Source organism: Triturus cristatus, chromosome 3_1, assembly GCF_964204655.1.
Source record: "Triturus cristatus chromosome 3_1, aTriCri1.1, whole genome shotgun sequence".
Taxonomy (NCBI): Eukaryota; Metazoa; Chordata; class Amphibia; order Caudata; family Salamandridae; genus Triturus; species Triturus cristatus.
Genome location: NC_140583.1, coordinates 1,037,313,505 through 1,037,335,429, shown reverse-complemented (window position 1 = coordinate 1,037,335,429; position 21,925 = coordinate 1,037,313,505). Strand labels below are relative to the sequence as shown.

At 46.0% G+C, this 21,925-nt stretch overlaps 1 protein-coding gene across 1 annotated transcript in view; it reads right to left on the bottom strand.

Moving 5' to 3' along the window:
• The window catches only part of TMEM163 (transmembrane protein 163), an 848,993-nt gene that overhangs the window by 727,124 nt on the left and 99,944 nt on the right, over nt 1-21,925 (bottom strand). The window contains exon 2 of the mRNA XM_085646437.1: nt 3,129-3,248. Coding sequence (XP_085502563.1) covers nt 3,129-3,248 — 120 coding nt within the window. The remainder of the gene's footprint in view (nt 1-3,128; nt 3,249-21,925) is intronic.

Here is a 21,925-nt window from a genome sequence, read left to right as displayed (position 1 = left end):
ACCGCGACTGGTTACGACATCGGGCATAATTATGCCGCCTTTACAGGAAAGTTTTCACACAGGAATGCCATGAGCAACCAGAACGGGAGCACGAGTTGCTTGCGGCCTTTTTGTGCGATTTTTTTGTTGTTGTTGCGTGAAATAAGAACTCGCACCCAACATGAATTCCAGGATGCATTTCATGTTGAAATACTACACCAAAAGCCAGTTTTGCAATTAGTATAATTTTGCACAATCATGCAAAAGACGAAAATTTCACACACCCCTACTATTAATCTCCCACTGATCTGCCCGGCACTTCAGATTGCGTTGTTGTTCAGGTGAATCTGAACCTGAATTATAGTTGTGTGCTTACAGAAGGGGGGCGAAGCTGACCGCAAGGTGGTCTGCCCCCCGGGTTTTGGGGAAGTGGTGCAGTCCAGTGACTGCACCGAGGGTTGTGCTATTTTTAGGCTGCTTCTGTAGCCCAAAGTATATATATATATATAGTCTTCCTACGACTTGTGGAGTAAGTGCTACATCTGGAGGAAAGTTTTCTGGTGAAATGTCCTCCACGATGGTATCCCTATAATAAACAAGTGGTTTTCCCTGTAGATTTATAACATCCTTGATAAATCACACGATTTTCAGTGCTTCAGCCACTGCAAATGCCAGAAATCATTTGGTTCAAATTTGATTCTTCTGAACTGAAATATTGGATGACTTTTCAATGGTCTTTGAATGATGCCATCTCTCTGGGCCTAGTTCTCAAATCTTTCCTTGGGGGAAAAAGTACTGGCATTTTAGAAGAGAGTTAAGTGTAAGCCCAGTTGAATATATTTCGGATTACCCCGATCCGCATGGATTTCTCAGTCCATCTTGTGGATTGTATCAGGAGGTGCCACACAGGAGCACCTCCTCCTTTGAAGTAGTAGAGCATCGTCCCCCTGAAATGCCCCTAGAGAGATGCTCACCCAGTCTCGACAAGAGCATCAGGACGGGGGCGGGGCTGCTGCTGACTGGCAGCAGCTGAGAGAGCAGGGCTCTTTCAGTTTAAAGTGCACATGTCTTATTGGCCGGCCGTCTTGCGACGGGCAGCCACACATCCGTACTTTAAATCTCTTTAAACAGCTATGTTAGAGAAAGCCAAAGCCTCCTGAGCGCCAGCAGCGGCCCGTGCAGTTAAGAGTGGTGGGGTCGGGTGGGAGGGGGGTATATAATTATTTATTCAATTTTCCCTCATGGTTGTTCGTTGGAATCTCCCCCACCGCTTTTACCTGCACGGGCCACTGCTGCAGAGCGCTGTGGAGCTCCGAGTGAGGCCGCTCCCTCCAAATCTAGCACTGCTCTCATTCTGGTGAGAGCAGTACTAGGAGCAGTGGCATAACACAGGCCCCCACAGCCACCGCTGTGTGGGGGGGTCCCTAAGCTCCACGGGGCCCCCTCAGCACAGTACTCTGGCCGGCGAGCTCCCAATTGAGTACGGAGAGAGCCCCTCCAAGCACCCTGCAGGAGGGCCCCCTCAAGGTTCGTTACGCCAGTGGCTAGGATTAGTTTGGGAGTTTGGAGCCTGCTTCAAGGAGAGAAGACCATTGAGGAGGAAGTTGCGTCACACTCACAGGTAAGTGGTTTTAATTCTTCTTATTTATTTTTTTAATGACCCACCCACCCTTCCAGCCTCGGGACACACCAGCCCACCCTGGTGCCACACACAGCTATCCAAGTATCTATGTGCTTAATAAACTGCATGTTTTTAAATACTTCCAGTCCCAGGTGTTTGGCAATGGCATATATGCGACACTTAAAAGAGGGTGGCCATTTTCTCTGTTTCTCTGTTAGCGCGCAGCATATTGCTATGCAGAGCCTGACGCTCGAGAGCGGGTGATGCTTCCCTCTGTCACTCATGCTCACTAGTGACAAATTGTTCTCACTTGACACCGCTGGCTGAAGAAAATTCGATAATGGGATCTTTCGTCGCTTTCCACTGTCACACTAATTTGAAGACTGCTGGCATTAGTCAGATTAAAGCCTTGTCTTCTGCTCGCTGTTCTCAAGCGCCATTAACTTGCCCTTAAAATGTAAACTGTCCATCTCACAGATTCACACTTTGTACAAGGTATCCTAGCAAATCAGAATCCGCGTCTGCTGAAATTCAGGCTCCTCAACATAGCTTCAAAATGCAGTAATCTGCTCACCTTTTATCCAATTTACAACGCAAGTCAAATATAAGCGGTATTTGTTAAAATGTAAAGCATAGTCAGTTTAAAAAAAGCATATGCACATTTTGCATAAATATTTCACAGCATACAAAGGCAGTAAGAAGTGAAACTAATCATCAATGTCGCACTTCCCTTTCAATCTTTCCAAGAAGAAAATCAAAGTAAGCGTTAGTTTAGTATTTTCACCTCCTATTTTTGACAAATCTTTAAGAATTAAATACATTATTTTTCTGCTACATACTCACTTTTACAGACACTAATTTCATAATGTCTAATTATATACTCCTGTATTCTAAAATCACACCTCTCAAATCTAACAGGGGAGGTTATCTATCTAGCAAGAAGACCTCGGGCCTGATTTAGAGCTGGCGGATGGGTTACTCGTCATAAACGTCATGGCTATCACATCCGCCATTTTACAAGGGCATACCATCTAATGCACTTGGAAGATGGCAGACGAGATATCCTCCACATTTCTGACGGAGTATTCCAACCGGCCAAACTCTAAATCAATTCCCTAGTCTGCTTCTATCAATGCAATGTCCAAACACAAGCAATGTTTCCAGAAGAAACCATGATCTTTTTACAAACCAATAATCTCTTTCCCTACGACTGAGCACAGGACAGTAAAATGTAATAAGCATAACACAGAGCAGTCGCGGCCGGTGCGGTAAGCGTGGTGGGAGGGTGAAGCGGGGTGGGGGGGAGTCGACCGACGATGGAATATTTTGTATTTATTTTAATTCTACCTATTCCGTCATCTGTCGACTTCCCCCCCTCCTACCCTACCCTGCACCCGCCCCACCATGCTTACCTGTGCCGGGTGCCGCTGTCACAGAGTTAGGGTGGGAGGCATAGGTTGTCTTTTTAGAGGCTTTCAGGTTGAATGCCACATGCATTAGAAGCATTAAAAAAGCTCTTTGTACTCACTGAAAGCAGCCACGGCCAGGACCAGGGTTATTGCAATAGAGATCCAAGATACCCATAATGCCTTCTTTCTGTAGCTCTGGGCTTCAAGAGGGTTAAGTTTTGTGCTGCTTTCAAGTAAACCTAGGAAAGTCAAATGTAAATATAAATTTAGTTTTATATTGTTCTCATCAAGGAGAGCAGAAAAACCTTCTTAAGAATCCACGCTACTTAGATTCTCCAATTCAAACACGCAATGCCTTCTACTGAAGGCTTCTTCAGCCCTTTAAGTCTTAGGTAGCACATTGGTGGACTGCATTGGATAGTTTTTTTGTCAAATTCAATTATTTTTTAATTTTGGATACATAAACAAATATTTCCCAAACAACAGCACATAATTTTTATGAAAAAACACACCACAATTAGATCCTCTAACATTAATTTTACATTGTTTTGTAAATACAAGTGATTCTAAAGCAGGAGTGTGCCACCTATGGACAGGTTTTGCGTAAAATCCATATGTATCATCATCGTATAAAAAGGAATGCCTCTCCTTTGCAGATATTTCCAATGCAATTAGGTATGGGGTGGGAGCCATGATACCCAGGAGTTCCTCAATATTCCAGAAGTTCTTCAATATGCCAAGAATTATCAGCATTGAAGCATGTCCATCCCATTGGATCTCTCCACTTATCTCTCCTTCAAACCCATGCCAGTTCAGAACCACAACTATAAACAAACTCTCAGATTGGACAACCCAGTGCAGTAACTAGCTAAACAGAGTATATCATATAAAATACCATCAATGGACCCACAGAGCTGTTCATAGCTAACAGCATAGTCAAAACCATGAAACTGTGTGTCTGTCTCTAACACTTTTTCATCCAACACACTGCTTTGCATTGCATCCTATAACATGAGAACTGCACCTCGGTGGTCATCATTCATGACATGGAACCACTTCCCACATAGGATGAAAAAAACACCTTTCTTACAACCATACACCCTACATGGTGTAGCATTTTACTCATGTAGGCAAGTGTTTCAGTTCTCCACATTTGGGGAGTAAGTGCAATATAAATGCTGCAATACAATTCAATAGGTAGCAGTCTGCCAGTGGTGGGTATCATTGTGATTAAGATGCCTGCAATATTGAAAGAAATACCGCCATTATGCCAGGCATACCAGGATGTGCTAGTGCCTGTCTCAAGAGACTATGGGTCTCTTTATGAGCACTCTTTCTGTGTGTGCAATGCATAGAGTTCTCCTGAGCAATGACAGAGGAGAGATCTCATCAACTCAACCTTTATTCCTATTCAATATGTGTCTACACACTATTAAACTAAAATGTAGTGAACTACCTGCACCACACATAGTATGATGAAGTATGTGCCTATATTGAAGCAATGAGGCGAGATGAACTGGGTGCTGCCGGGTAGAATTTATTCCAGTATAATGGATAATGATAGAACAGTGGCATAAATGGCTACAAAAATGTCTGACCTTCATCTTATTTAAATAGGTTTTCTAAGTTTGCTTTCAGTCACAAGGGGTTTTAAATTCATTCAGGCAATTAATATTAATATACTGTAGAATTAGGCCAAATAGGCATGACCAGTGTAAAAGACCATCATTTAGTCCATTGCTGCAATGTGTGTGTTTTCTGATACGGAGTACAGTTGGATATGAAGGCTGTCATGTCATAATGGGTCTGTGTGGCACTTGCTACATTTGGTAATGTCATTGTTTGAATATATTTGTGTGACAATGTGTGGATCATTCTGTGTCTGATCAGTCAGTCAATCAGTCAGTTCTGTGTCTGAAATTGTCAATTCTTCTTCCACTTAAGTTTGCTCCAATCAGTTACCTGACCATTACTTTCCCGTACCTTTACATTGTCTTGACCATTTAGTTCTCTACGCTATTACACTTGAGCACAGATTGACTAGTGCTCATGTCTGATTGGAAAATCAGTAGTTTTTAAGTTATGCTGGGAGAAGTACGTAAATTTATGCTCATAGAGCAAAATGTGGTTTGCACTGCAGTATGTTGTGTGAATTTTTTCATGTGCAGACCTACTTTGCATAAACAAATGTATTTAAATACAAGCAGGACACTTCTTCTATGCTGATATTGTCACTCAGTAAGAATTTCTTTTGCACAAGTGAGTCTCTTGTGTGCAGAAATTACTCAAAATTATAAATTGTGAAGCTTTGAGAAATTTTGCACATTTTGCATACTGTGAAATTTGGGATTTATGCAAATTTCACAGGCATAATTAAAATATTCAACCTGGCCTGCTATAATGACTGTGATTGGTCTTTAAACACTAATACCACTTAGTATGTGCCAACAGGTCAACAGGACTGTTTCGACCTGCTGGGGGATTATCCACATTCTGAGGAAAATCAGGCACTTTTTGTCACCCCAGGCAAGAAAGCAACTTGCTGTCGCTCTTTTGGGTTCGCGACTGGATTACTGCAATGCGCTGTATGCAGGGCTGAACAAGAGTCTTCTACAGCGCTTGCAGGTGGTCCAGAACGCGGCAGCGAGATTGGCTCTTGACCTACCAAAACGTGCCTCTGCCACCGAAGCCCGAAAACAACTGCACTGGCTCCCCGTTGAATACCGGATCCTTTTCAAATCCATGTGCCTGGTGTATAAAGCCTTAGCTAAACCCAGCCCTACAAGCATGGGATCCATTCTTTCTCGGCATAACCCCAGTAGAAATCTTCGCTCCAGTCACAAACTTCTCCTCTCTGTACCCCGTGTCAGAAAAGCAAGATGGGGAGGCAAGGCCTTTTCCTTCCTGGCACCTAAGTGGTGGAATGCCCTCCCTTTGGAAGTAAGATCCAGTCCCTCTCTGCAAACTTTTAGATCCGCGCTTAAGACTCACCTTTTTACACGTGCATTCCCGTAGTGGTGCTTTGTATATTCTGTTTATTGTTTATTGATTTTGATAGGCGCCTTGATACCTTCGGGTTTAGTCTGCGCGTTATAAGTTGCATAATAAATAAATAAATAAATAAATACCATGTTTCTTATAACCCAACTCAGTAGTTGCAACTTGAGACCACGGCTGACATCTGCACCATAAGAGGTTTGAGAAAGTTTGACATGCACTGAAGGATGGTACCTGCTGGTGAACCAATACTGCAGTGAAACTCTCCCCAACACATCCACCCGACAACCTGTGACCAAATCCCTGGGCTCATGGCGCATTGACGGACAAGAGTGTTGGTCACATGAATGTCAGAACCTCTACATCATTCTGTCTTTTCTGTATCTTGCAATACCCACACTTAAGCCAGAGGAACAGTAGAGGTTTCTGCTCTCCTAAGATCCCTGTGGTAAGATCAGAACTTGCAACCAATGGAGGCATCAGCCAGAGCTTTTCGTTCCCAAATTATCATGGTTTAAAGACTGCCAATACACTTGAATTAACCTCAAGAGACCCTTTTTCAGTGTGTGATCTCCCAGTCTATTAGGTGTCTCATATCCATGTCCATCTGTAAATCATGATCCAAATAAAATGTTTCTCAGACCAAGACGTTAGGCAATTGGAGGTGCTATTGGTTGCTGTGGATTAGTTTGGAATCTCAACTATGCATGTGTACTGTGTCCTTTAGTTTATAGACTTGGTCTAGTTTGCTTCTTGCCAGTCAAGAGAACCATCACTTTCTCAGTGTATTGGATCCTCATTTCTCTTTTGTTACTGAGTTTTGGTCAGGGCACTGCAGCACTGTGCTTCTACTAAAGGAGTTACCATCCATGAATTTCATGCTGCAGATAAACTATGACAAGGAGCCAAATATATCATAGCATCCCAAACCAAAGTGTCCATTAATGTACTGATGCATACCTGGGTACCATTTACATAAGAATGAATAGCCCTCTCGGTCATCTGGATACAATGAACTGGGAAGCTTTGCTAGCTCACTGTAGTGATTTTGGTCTCTAACTTTGTGATTTTGTAAAATTGCAGTGTATTATATGAGGTCTTTTCTCAGGTTCTGAAGGTGCTATAACATGTGGTTAACATTAGAATGTCTTGTTTTAACAACCTATATTGTGGATCTATTATTGCAGACAGATATATTGTTTTATAAGATATAGGTAGGCTGTCCTGTTTAAGTTTTAAAAGTACTATAATTGATTAAACTCCATCGAAAGGGGAAACAACCCACATCAGTTTAAGCATATACACACCTGCACTACAACAAACTAAAATGCCATTCAGGGAAAGAAAAGTGAGAAAGAATTAGTCATTTTCATTTATTTCGGAAGGGGCCAACACAATGTAACATTCTTATACAAGGTAGCAGCAAGAAAGACTGGATTAAGAATATTTTGCTTGAGGTTTGTTGTTTCAGGACGTTACTAAAATATTGTTTCTGCTTCCTTTTGTTTCCTCCAGTTTTGTGTGTTTAGATTAAAAGTGCTGGTTTAGAAGCATGTTTTAGGCCTGGTCTAATTATCTCATACACAGTAGAGAATCTGGCAATATTAAAATCAGATTTAAGCTTTTGGCAATGTTCAATTCTTTCTCTAATTGGTGAAATGGATGGCTCATAAGAATATTGGCCAATATGCACTATCAACATGACTTAAGACTTTCCACATACCAATATATTTCATAGATGCAAGGTGTCCCATTGTCATGTGTGATACCATCAGCTAATCTTGTTTGTTTAACCATGCGTACTTTACAGCTGGGATTTATTTAGCCCCAGGTTACAATGCTAACAGCAACATTTCAAGTCACAGAATACAATGTGATATCAGTTAAAGGTCAGTATTGATTTAAAGTGAGAAAATTGCAATGGGGACACTAGGCAGCTATGAATGTCTACACAATAGCAGTACTAACTTAATGGAGTCAAGCAAAGAGTGCAGAAAAGCAGTGGAGAGCATGCTTAAAGTTTCAGGTGCTGCAGAATACAAGGCTACAAAGTAATCTGGTGCAATTCAGAATTCTAAACATTCCATAAGGATTTATGCTGTTGACAAACCATGTCAACAGCATAAAACCTTATGGAATGACCATCCCGGCAATGTCATAATATTCAATAAAGAGTAGGTGAATGACTCATAACTGTGTCCAATTATTAAATCATTTAAAAATAACACTCTTACTTTTGTATTCCTTTAATATTCCTTTAATCAGACAAGGTCCTGACAGAGTGAGTGTGAGAGCAAGGTCCTGACAGAGTGAGTGTGAGAGGTAATGAGATGTGAGTGAGAGTGCAATACACAAACATTCTATACTTGAAACAAACTAACATAAGTTCATTGGACGCCCAACAATGAGAAGACACTACGTAACCTTCATTACATCTCCTTTAAATTAAAAATGTGCTATATAACAATTACTGTAAAAAACGAACTGTTTTGTGAACACTTGAACATTGTCTATTTTGTCAATTATGCAGCTGAATGAACACTGATACACGCTGATCTCAAAAGGTATTGAAAACACTGAGAAAACACCACTGAAATCCACAAAAAATAAACACTGAAAACAGAACAGCTAAGACATATCTTGGATTTCACTTTGATTTTTTTGCGCATGAAAGTTCCTAGGAGCATGTAAGATTTATTTTCATGCTGCTGCCATCATTTTTTTGTTTGAGTGATTCTTAACTTTCAAGCTTTTAAAATATAGTCAGAATTACTGCTTGCTGTTGATGATGGACGGCTCCCGAGAGGATTCTTGTAGTTATACCTTTTGAGCACATGTTAGTACTTCGCACTTTACTGTGTACACTAATATAATTTTACTGTTGCTTGTCCTATCCAGTCTGATACTTGTTTCAGCAGAAATAACCTGCTTTACATTACTGCTACATGTGCTTTCTGTTCCGCTACTCATTTCTGCAAAGAGAACCTGCTTTACAAAGCTTCCATGTCAGGGATATCTAGAAGCACCACTTTAGCTGGATTGTGTACTCTATTTGTCAATGATTCCCTCCCACAGGTCATATAAAGCATCCTACTGTGCGGATGTGATGCTTGCACACCAAAGGTGAGGCAAGGGCAATATCATCTGTGGCTGTCCGCAACTGGATAGCACATAGCAATACAACTCCTGTTTTTTTAATATCAGAAGCTCACAGCAGGCTTGCCTATTCATGAGATACACTTTAAAACGGAACAACTGGGATAAGTCACACCATGCCTGTGCTTGCATCACCATGGACTCTTCGGATAAAGCTCAGAAGGCAACATGCAAAAACTGTGGTTTTGCAATGAGTTTAGTTTATAGGGTTAACAAAACATTTACCCTAAATAGTGTTGAAAAATGATTGGGAGGAGTAACTTTTGATAAAGTTAATACAACAAATTTGTCTACTTTGCGTTTTCTCATTTATGCAAGATCCTTGGTGTAAAATAAATTAAAATTCTAGGAACTTAAACATTTGCACAGGTCCAACATCATTTTGTAACAGTGTCTTGAGTATGAGATTTGTCTGGTTCTGATTTAGTTGCAGCCATCCCAGCTGGTTACACTGTTTTCAGGCAGGATAATCTTAATAAACCACTGGGTGATCTAGCGGTGGTATACCGAGATAAATACCAGGGCTATATTATGAATCTTACCTCCTCCCATTGTGAGGCCCCAGTCTTCTCCTTGGAGATCAATGCTACCTATACTTTCTCGGGGATCCCTCATATACTAGCCTCCTGGCTCAAAAACTGACTTTGGGGAAGCCTTAGAATCACTGCCTGAACCTCACTCTAGACAAATTAAATTTCACTATCTTAGGTGACTTAACTTGCATATTGAAGTTAGCAACATTAAAGACTCCTTTAGGGTTTTGGAAATGATGATGGAGTTCGGTTTCTCTCAGTTGGTCAATGTTCCAACTCATTTGGCAGGACATATGTTAGATGCTAGCTTTACAAACTACAAACATCTCCACATAGATTCTGTCCCTCCACTTATATGGACTGGCCATATGGTAGCTGCCTTCAATTAAATCTTTATCATTTTATTGATACACAGTTAGCCTACATCATTAAGGGCTGCTTCTGGAGCTGGAATAAACTCACTAAAGAAAATCTTTCTCCATCACTCACCGATAAGCCTTGTACACTGTCATCAAATGTCAACAATGCAGGTGCTAAATATTCAAAATAGGGGACTGAAGCCCTTGACAGGGTGTCTCCATTATGTGAAAATAAGCCAAGACATAACAGTCTGCTTGCATCTTGGTTTTCGGATATGGTAAGAACTTTGAAGCAGAAATGTCATAGGTTGGGGCAAACACAGAGGAAGTCAAATGATGAGCAAGCAAATATACCAACAGAGAGGAAATTCATGAATATAAATCGGCAATTGCACATGGAAAGTCATGTAATTTCACACTCAAAATAAAGAATGTGAGAAATCCTGTTAAGGAACTATTATCTGTAGTTAGAAATCTATCAAATCTGGGTAATTTTTCAAAAGGAAGAAGTATCACAGACCTTTTGAGATGAATTTGCTATTGTTGAGAGTGGCACATTTTGGTTGGCTGAAGCGAGGTCCTAGCCAGGCAGAACCCACCACTCCCATCAGGGGTGGGTGATTACACTCACTGTATAACCTGCGCTTATCTTTGGGTAGCTTGGCACTGAGAAGTCAGACTTATCACAGACGTAATGTGTAAAGCATTGGCACAGCACTCACACATTAGACAGACTGAGCATCACAAAACAGACAGTTTGTATTCAATGCACACATAAATGAACACAACATGAACACCATGTATTTTTGGGCATGAATCACATTTGCAAATATCACTAGCAGTACTAGGTTGAACCGTGTTAAAATGGCATCAGTAATATGCATATTTGGAAAAGATTCTGCTTTACCCCCAGCACCCTTATGTGGTGTGAAACATTATCAGAACCAGGCTCCCCCAGGTAATTATTATAATCCAATAACACACAGATATAGGGTGCACCCCAAATCACACCAATATTATATCTGTGAGGGGGTATTCAGCCCTTTGTGTGGAATACAGGCCACTGCCTATTCAGATGTAAGTGTCAGCTCCCACTCCCCCTTCCTGCCCAGGAAGAGCTATCAGAATGCAGATAAATGCAGATGAATACTCTGTCACACCCATCCTTCCTGTGTTTGTGGCTGCCTAGAGGGAATGCACAAAGGGTAGCTGTCACTTAGCTGAGACATGTACTGGAGACAGGTTGCAAGGCACATAGAGCAGTATGAGCAGAGACATGTCCACTTTCTAAAAGTGGCATTTCTAAAATAGTAATGCTAAATTCAACTTTACCATTAAAGAAGATTTATCATTACTGTTAGACCCGAGACCCCTGGTTGGGTGAGGTAGGTACCTTAGGCCAAGTAAGGACCTGCGTTCCAACGTCAGGGAAAGGAGGGTCACCTTTTTAGATAGCCCCGCTCACCCCCTCGATATCTTGGCACGAGCAGCCAGGCTTATATTCAAAGGCAAATGTGTAAAGTATTTGCAACCACGCTCACAATAATCCAATGATGACGCCACAAATAGACTCCAAATGAGTTTTGTAAAAACGAGTATAAACTTTATGTGAAAAGATATACGATAAGACCATACGATATAAAACCAACATATGAGGTTGTGTAATATTTCTCCTGGCCAGTTGTTAGGCAAGCCAGCCCTTGTAAGTTCTGGCGATATCAATGAACACTTCTAAACATTCTCCTGTACTTCTAAAATCATATCATACAGTTGTAATGCTAGAATGAGATACTTGTACAATGAAATAATACTGTCCTGAGTAACGTAACAATCAGGCACTTTGCAAGATCAAATAATGCGATGCGTGATACCACCACCAGATATGTCGTTCTGCAAAAATACGGCAATGCATATACACTAATCAGGTAATTCGTTATGCAGATAAAAATACCATGCGTTATACACTAATCAGGTAGCTTGGTATGCAGAAATAATGCAATGTGTAATATACTAATCAGGTACTCCGTTATACCGAAATGAAGCAATGTGTAATACGACAGTAAGGTACTCTGTTCTTCAGAAATGGAATAATGCGTAATACAGTCTCTCCGCCTCTCACAGTTGCCCCTCACACAGTATGATGTAATCCCAAAGTGCAGCTTTGCACTCCTGCCCCTGTACCACCACTCCTTTGGCGAGACGGGCCGTGACACGAGCCGAAGCAGAGGGCTGCGCTGCCAACACGTGAGAGAGGCCAAGAGCGTCTCCCTCCGAGCCCGCGCCCCGACCCAGGAGTCAAAACACGTTACCTGGGGGGCGCAAACTCACTCTCCTCTCCTCAGTCAGCAGCTGGGCCTCCAATGCAGCTTTGTGAAATGGCAACTGCGGCTCAGGCCGGCAACTCAGCTCCTCCGGGACTATAGGTCCGGGCCGCTTCACTTACAAAGATCTCAGGCCGGCACAAAGCACACGCACACAGCGTCACTGAATCTTCCTTCACTCCGGGTGCATTATCAGGGCCGAACTTAGAACCAAAACTGGCCCTGGCAAAGTGCTCGGCCGGCCTCCCCGAAGCTTGGGGGTGCCGCTGAGCTCTTTGCCAGAGCCGTTTTTCGGCCAATTTTGTTACAGGGCCGATTTTGCAGCTATGCTTCAAAAACAGCCATGTAACAATAACGACCCCCAAGGGCCCAAAACTGGCCCCCACCCATGCGGCCCACCGGGGGGATTGCCCGGTGCCCGCTACACCCAGTCCGGCCCTATGCACAATCACTGGGCACTCCACACACATGTCTCCGACTGCACAAAGATCACACGCACCGCGTCGCTGAGACTCACTTTACTCCGGTGCACACGATAACATGGCAAATCCTCATGAAGGTCTCATGGTGCCCCATGCACACAACAGCGTTGAGACTCACTTGGATTCCGGTGTACAAGATCACAAAGCCAATCCTCACGAAGGTCTCATGGTGCACAACGCAGCCGCACACAACGGCGTTGAGACTAACCCTGAGCATAGTACTACGCTACGCTCGCGGAGCATGCGGAGCTTGCGCTACTACGCACTACGCGAATTGCACGTAGCACAGTGCAAAAACGCGTAGCGGGCATTTATGGCTTGCTCACGGTCCTCAACGTCAAGTTGATGACCGCGACCGAGCAAAATCAACATCCCGGCGAGACATTTTTTCCTTGTTCGCGATCAGCAACATCAAGTTGCCGATCGCGAGCGTGGAAAATAAACCTCCCGGTGAGATTCTCAACGTGGGGAGGTCAGGTTTCTCACTGCAAGTGGTCACGTATGCTCGCGACCGCTCGCGAGCAGAAACTACTAGTCCGCGTTGAGAAAGCTGCCGATCGAGTACAAATCTACTCGAGCTGCAGAAAACGACAACTTGCACTGTGCAAGATTCCGTTTGGAATGATTGCACAGTGCGGGCAAGCATCCGGCACTGTGCAATCAGTGCGAACAGCATTTCCCTACCGCACTACACAGTTTGCGTAGCTATGCGCAGCGTGCGTAGTGCGTACTGCACTTCGCGCAGCTACACTTAGCGCCACTAAGCAAACTCGCCCAGGGTTAGGTGAGACTCACTTGGATTCCAGTGCACACTATGACTGGACAATCCTCAAAAAGGGGATCAGGCTGCACAAAGCACACACACACCGTATCACTGATCCTTGCTTGGACTCCAGGTACCCCGATCACTGACTGATCCTCCTGAAGATCGGAGGCTGCAAAAGCACGCACACACAGTGCCACTGAGACTCATTTGGATGCCAGGTGCCTACGATCACAGGTAGTCCTTACGAGGGTCTCAGATTGCAACAGGCGCACTCACACACAGCGCCACTGAGACTCTACTGGAAACGTTTATGTTCCTGTGTTTCCGAACAGGGAGCCAGGTCACCTCAGGCCCTTGGGGATAGTTACTTCAGGACACAGCACACCGCAAAGTTCTTCAAGCAGGGGGACACAGCACACAGTAAAGTCCCTTTAGCCTTTCCTTGGTTGAAACAGCAAACTGCAGGCCAGCCCCAGATTACACAGCAAGAGCAGTCCTATCCATCAGTCTCTTCAGTTGTTTCTTCCTTGGCAAAGGTCCTCTTGACCACAAAGTAGCTCCAGTCTTGTTCACACTTTATCAACCCATTCTCCAAAGTTCAGGGGCTTCAGTTCTCTTAGTTATACCTCTCAATGGCTTTGAAGTGTTTGTGCTTCAAGGGGCACTGACCCCTGCTCATACCAGTTCTGGGTGCCTCCCTGCCAGTGACACCTTCTTCCTTTGATTAGTGAGGTTCTGGATTCTCAATCACTCAGCAGGAGATGGGCCAATTGTTTTATAGCAGCAGCCCATGCCTCTTCACCTCTAGGGGCGTCTCCTCCCCCTACACTCCAGAAGCAGGTCAGCCTGTTGCTTCTCTCACCTCCTTCCCTGGGTCAAGACATTCCCCAGATCCTATCGCTTTCAAATCCAGACAGTTAATCCACAGCCAGGCAGACACACACAGAAATGTCAGAGCACAAAAACGCAGCCACTTTTAAAAGAGTTGCTTCTGAACACACAATGCAAAAACCACCTACATAAAAAGATATGTTATTACATTGTGAGTTCAGGCATACTAAACTTCACCTTTTCATCTTAAGCATTTGGGAAGATAGGCTGGAAAACATATTACACAGCCTTCCTATTCTGTCCAATGGGCAAGATGGCCTTTCAACAGTGAAAAACGAAATGGAGATTATTTCACTGTCAGGACATGACACACACCTTAGTACATGTCCTACCTTTCACATGCACTACACCCTGTCCAGGGGGGTACCCCAGACCTACCATAGGGGTGTCTTAGGTGCACAGAAAGGGAAGGGTGAGGTCTGGCAAGTAAGTGCACTTGACAGAACAACATGGCAGTTTCACAAACTGCGCGCAGGCCCTGCAATGGCAGGCCTGAGTTCCCTTTTTAAGGCTACTTGTGTGGGTGGCACAAATAGTGCTGCAGGCCCACTAGTAGCATTTGCATTACCAGCCCTGGCACACATAGTGCACTTTACTAGGGACTTTACTAGTAATGCAAACATACCAATCTTGGACAACCAATTACCACTACTTTATACAGGGAACACTTACACTTTGACACTGGTTAGCAGTGGCAAAGTGTCCAAAGCATTTAAGTTGGCAACACCATGTCAGAAAAAAAGGTCTAGGGGGAAAACAAAAGGTTTAGGGACTTTAGCCAAAGAGGGCCAAGTCCTACACAACCCCCTCCAAGCAAAAAGCCAGGGTAGACCAATCAACTACCTTGATGGTTTTCCCTGCTTGGGGTGATAGAACACGAACGCAGGCCCGCTACCACAGGGACAGGCTATGGTTCTATGCCTTTCTGACCCCAGGGAATTCTCTTGTTCACTACTCCCTGGTCCAACTATGCCACTCCATGGGTACTTCCAGTCAGTTGGGACCTCTCTAGGGGTGCTGGTTCCTTGCCAACCCCCACCAAGACAAGTATCCCTGGAAGACCCATCAGTCAGGTCACTGTTCCCAGTTATCCTGTCCTCCAGGTTAGATGTGGGTGTACCCTGGTCACTCCTAGAGGACCCAGCCCTACCATCTGTACACAGTCCCTCGGGTTTTCCCACTGAGGGACACTTTCCTCTCTTAACCTTCCATTTATATTTCTGTGCCTGCCATCTAGGAATGGCACCCACAAACTTCAGGACCGGGGAGCTCTGGTGACCGACGCCCTACGCCCTCCTGACTCTGGGTGTTCTTCCTCGCACAGCTGGCAAGTAGGCACTAGGCCTTCCATCTAGTGCTCCTGTAAGGAACCCTCCAATCTCTGGTTTGGGGTGGCAAACCCCTGGGGACACAGTTCACACTCCCTCCCTCTCATTTGAGACGGGGCGCTAGCCCGCATGCCCCCCCCCCACTACTCTGGCATCTACTGGTTCTACTTCACCTCTCTTCCATCTCTAGGACCTTTTCAAGCCCTTGGAACCATGACCAGGGGTCCGGCTCTTGTGCCAGCTCCCGGTAATCAAAGAGCTCACACCCTAACACGGGTTAGCGCAATCCTGGAAAATAATGACTGAGCCTAGGCTCCCTAGGGATACGGTTGAACACCCCCTTCAAATCATTTGCAATGCTCACTTAACACCCAGTCATCCAGTGCACGCTTGTACTCATCCACACTTGGCTCTGGTTGTATGCTGCCACCATTCAAACTGGACTCTGCCTGTTTAACCTTAATGTCCAGTTCCCTCATGCTTAACTCATGAGCTAAGAGAATTTTTTTCTCTTCCAGGGCAAGAGCATTCCTACTCTCCTCTGCTCGCTTTTCACTCTCAATGAGCAGCTTCATCTCCTCTGCCTGAGTTTTAAGTTTCAACACCTGGGGGCGTGGCTTGGCGCGCGGCAAAATGGCGGCATTGTAGTGCGGCTCCGCCGGCCGCCGTAATGATATGCTAAATTATCCTTGCCTACTTGGGCTCTCCCGCAAGCCTGATGCTGTGGAACTGCTTCTGAGTGCCCGGGGACCACCACAGCTGAGATAGCGGCGGAGCGCGACTGCCCTGCCGCCACAACCCAGACCGATCCTCAGAGACCGCGCGCAGGCAACATGGCGGCGATCTGAGGAGGTGAGCAGCTCTGGGGATGCGACGGAGATCGAGGGACATTGACCGCATTCGGGTATCGTCGGGGTGCCGGGGGGCCCCTGCTGAATTAACCGGTACTGTGTTGCCCGCACCTGTGCCAGAGCCGGAGACGTGCGATCGCGGCCTGCCCCATTGCCGTGGGCGGGCGATACGCAAGCGCCTGGCTCGCGGAGGCACACCAGGCCACAGGGTGTTGATCGGCGGCGACGGGGTGCCCCGGGGGATCAGAAGGTGACATTGCTGCAGTAAGTGGAATATCTGGGATACGACCTCCCCTCGACTATCTTTTGACTGCTGCTGTTTGGGGGCCGCCCTGCGCGCTGGGGGTCCCGTGTGTAACCTGCTGTCGGTCTCCCTGTGGCCTCTGCTCGTCGGAAACTCCCCAGGCCCCCCTCCAACATCAGGTTCGGGACATTGGCGGTGACGCTATCCCTTTTGTGTGGCTGGGAGCTCCCCCGGGGGCGTTGGTACCGCTGCTGATTTGGCCTGCGCTACTTGCAATTATTGACGGTACGGAGCTAACATCCCTGATAGTGGGGCGGCTGTCTGCGGCGGGCCTGGGGGAGTGCTGGCCTTCATACCACTGGATGTGCATGCTTGGCTGTAGAGATCGAGGAGCTAAACGGACTCTGATTGGCGACTACCCGTCCGTGCCTGTGTCTTCTGAGAGTGCTGCGGGGTTTCTGGCCCTGTGAGATGGCAGGCTGTACCCGTTGTGTGGACTAATAGTGCTACCTCGTTGATCAGTGAAGCGGTGGGCGCCTGGTTGGTTTGCTGCCTCTGTGTGCTCTTGTGCCACGAGACGCGACAGAGAATACCTGGCAAGAAATAATAAAACTCTGAAAAATGGGGAAACCTGATAAACACCAGCCTCATCTCAACTTTGAATCGCGCAAGTCGAGTAAGGCTACGCAGGGCGCGCCATCGGATGCGGAGATGGATGCGATGGAGCAGGTCCCCACAGCGTTGGAGAAGACTCTGGAGGCAATTCAGAACAGCTTGCAATCAATAGACTGCAAGATCGAGGCGCTCACCAGCTGCATGGACAGTATATCAGCAAAATTGGATAGGCAGGGAGCGACATTGGGGTCGGTTTAGAAGAGGATCTCGGATGCTGAGGACGGATTGCAACACGTGGCTGCCAAAGCGACAGACATGGAAAAAATGTTGGCGCTAATCAAGGACAAGAATGAGGATATTGAAGCGCGCTCGAGGCGTAATAACATACGCATTCTAGGCCTGCCGGAATCAACAAATATGGGCCGGCTGGATGTGTACATTGAAACCCTCCTGCGGGGCGTATGTGGGCCGGACACCCTCTCCAATATGCTGGTGGTTGAGCGGGCGCACAGATCTTTGGTGGCGCGCCCGCCTCCAGGTGCCCCACCGCAACCCATTATAGCGCCTTCTCAATTTTAGGGACAGGGATGCGGTGTTGCGTGTGGCACGTGTGAAGGGAAAGCTACTTTATCAGGGAAATGAACTCTCGTTCTACCCGGACTTCACAGCTTCGGTCCAAGCGGCGAGAAAAGAGTTCCAAGATGTAAAAAAAGTGCTGATTTAGGAGCAAGTGCCATATGCTATGCTGTATCCTGCGAGACTACGGATTGGTGAGGATAGAGTAGCAAAGATTTTTAATAATCCTAACCTAGCTATGGAGTATGCACGGACTCTGCGGCGCAAAAAACAGACACCTGAACACACTTCTGATGTTGAATAGTACTTATGTATTAGATGTCCTGTTTGGTTTCTATTTTTCCCTGCTCTCTTGGTTCATGAAACTGTGGAGGTATAGTTGAGGACAGGTCTTCTAAGGAGCAGGTTGGCACATGCCGATTGCCCACAATTTACCACATGATGTAGATACTGATGATGCAGCTGTTGGAGGTTTTTGTGATCTCTCTGCATTGTGTGGTTGCGGGCGGGCTGTGGTCCTCGATGGGGATACATAGGAAGGCGCTGCGCTGCCACGCGCTGTGGTACATTATGCGATGCTGGGCCCAATATGTTGTCGCTGGGTGTGGATCGACGAGGAACCCTGGGTACTCGGATAGTGTTATGGTCCATATGGGCGATGAAGGTCGCGGGGGAGTGATTGTTGGCGGCCCTCTCCCTTTCAATAGGGGAGAGAAATGTGGGCCACTATGAATCCCCCCATGGGAATACCCCAACTCAATCTTGCAGTGTGTAGTTCTTTGGTTGGTGGGACAGTTATAGCAGGGATTGTCTTTGGCGTATTGGGGTTGCCGAAGTGGGTGGGGGGTGGGGGAGGGCTTTAGCCTTTTGTTGTGGTTGTTGTTATGTTACATGTGATGGAAGCGGACACAGATCTTTTCGGGTGGCCGAGGTGTATGTCAATGTCGATGCTCGCAGGCAGAGTTGTGCGAGGCGGTGGAAACAATGGGTGAGAGTTACAACTGTGTGACATGGAATATTCGCGGACTAAACAATCCGAAAAAAGTTCGGCAGGTGTTAGCGCATCTAGATAGGCATAAAATTCAAATTGCTCTGCTGCAGGAAACGCATTTGTCCACGCGGAGCGAGTCTAATGTTGCGCGTAGATGGGTGGGGTACCGCTTGGCAGCCTCATTTTCCACGTACGCCAGGGGGGTACTAATACTGATAAAGAAGGGCATTCCATTCTCCCCCATACTATCGCATACTGACTGTGACGGGAGATGGGCCTTAGTGCATGGCAAACTAGGAAATACACTGGTTACACTTATCAATATGTATGGACCAGTGGTAGACGACCCACAACCTTATGTACAGCTGCTGGATGTGCTCCGTATGTGGCCGGATGCGGCGACGCTATGGGGGGGTGATTTTAATACTAACCTCGACCCGGCCCTTGATAGGTCTAATCCACAAGGGGCACGAACATTGAAAGTGGCGCAGTGTGTGCGGAATGCTATGGCGGAAATGGGCCTCATAGAGGTATGGAGGTTACAAAACACTGCTGAGAGAGTGGGTACGCATGTAACGCCGCCGCATCACAGTTGGTCCAGGCTAGACTACTGGCTACTGAATGAGGGCGCTAACTGCTGGGCTATAAATGTGCACAACTTACCACGCACGCTCTCAGACCACAACCCAATATTGCTTACAATCCTCATACCAACTAACATGCACTTTCCTTTTACCTGGAGATTTAGAGCTGAGGCATTACTAGATCCGATATATGACAACACCATAAGACAGGCAATCACACAATATTTCACACAGAATGTGGGGTCAGTGGATAGTTTTGCAATACTGTGGGAAGCATTCAAGGTTACAATTCGGGGGGTATGTATGAGTACCTCTTCAGGGATACTGAGGGACCTCAGACGACAGTTGTTGAAGATCGAAGCCCAGTTGGGTGAACTTGAAGAGCAATATATTGCGAACCCGACGACCACTCCACTTGCCAGGATTCATGCTCTGCTGAAAGAACACGATGATTTAGCGAGCACCGCGATACGTTATATATCGAAGCGACAGGTGGCCAGGGCTTATGGTGAGGCTGGGCGCCCAGGTAGGAGGCTTGCTGAGACTATTCGGATTCGAGCTAATTACCAGTATAGTCACAAGATAGTAGACGAGAATGGGGGAAAACACTATCAACCCCAGGACATAGTGGAACAATTTAAAACATTTTATGGTGAACTATACGCTTCTAGGGGCGTATGTGATGACGCGGCTCTGTCCAAATATCTGGAAGGAGTTGCGTGGGTTTGGCTTGCAGCCCGGCACCGCGCATACCACGGACAACCCATAGAGGAGTCGGATATTAAATAAGCCATTAAATCCCTACCTAATAACAAGGCCCCTGGCCCGGATGGGCTCACCTTGGAATTCTACAAACAATATATAGACATTGTCACCCCATACCTCTTAGAGGTATATGCGAAGGCGCATGAGTCCGGATTGCTACCGCCCTCACTTCGACAGGCGCTTATTATCACTCTTTTAAAAAAAGATAAAGATCCGGCTGTGTGCGAATCGTATCGACCCTTGTCATTAATAAATCTAGATGCCAAAATTCTTGCGAAAATATCAGCTCTTAGACTGCAGTTATTGCTCTCTGTCATGGTGCTTCCGGATCAGGCTGGCTTTGTCCCGGGGCGTTCTACTTCCAATAACCTATGCACGATATTTGCCATGTATCACATCCTTAACCCTGATCTCCCGGCTGCTGCGGTCATGCTTGATGCCGCTAAGGCCTTCGATTCCATCGAATGGGGGTATATGTTTCACATATTGAGGAGAATGGGCCTTCCAAATGTTTTCTTACGCTGGCTGCAAATCCTCTATACGGACACCTCGGCGAGAGTGAGGGTTGGTGGCCTTACCTCGGACCCTCTCCATATAGATCGAGGCACCAGGCAGGGGTGCCCATTGTTGCCTCTCCTGTTTGCTCTTGTGCTTGAACCACTGGCCTGTATAATACGTCAGCGCCACAGACAGGCTGCGCTTAATTTTAATCAACGCCCGGTCGGGATATCTATGTACGCGGATGATATGGTCCTCTTCATACGAGAACCGCAGACCCACCTATTGCAGGTGCTGCGTGAGAACATTAGGTTTGGTCTGTTTTCTGGCCTCATGATCAATGGGGAAAGTCAGTGATTATTCCATTAACCTCAAATGCGCGTCCCCCCCTTTAGAATATCCTTTAATCTGGACGACTGAACCAGTCACATATTTAGGTGTCTGGGTACATCGGGACCCTGAGGTGGTTATCAAGGAGAACTACGACAGGGCGCTGCATCGACTAGAGGAGCAGGTTGAGGGGTGGGTACATCTCCCTCTGTCTCTGGCAGATAGGGCTGCGATACTCAAAATGGTAGTTCTGCCTCGATTTTTGTACTTGTTCTGCAATATTCCCATTCCGTTAACCAGGCATTTTTTCGCAATGGTCAGGACTCAACTTTTAAAATTAGTGTGGGGAGGGAATCAGCTGGGTCACGCTGACACTCCCGTATGCCAAGGGGGGTTCGGTGCACCCGATTTATACATTTATTATTTATGTGCTCAGGCTCAATATGCTTATTATTGGTACCGACCACATGACTTTACCCCTCACGTGGCGGTAGAGGACGGAGATGCGTATCCCATACCACTGTCGGGAATACTTACTCATGTAAAAAGAGGTACACCCCAACAAGAAATTAACTCAATAGATGCGACGGTGGGGGCATGGCAGGCAATTGGCAGGATGGCACGAAAGC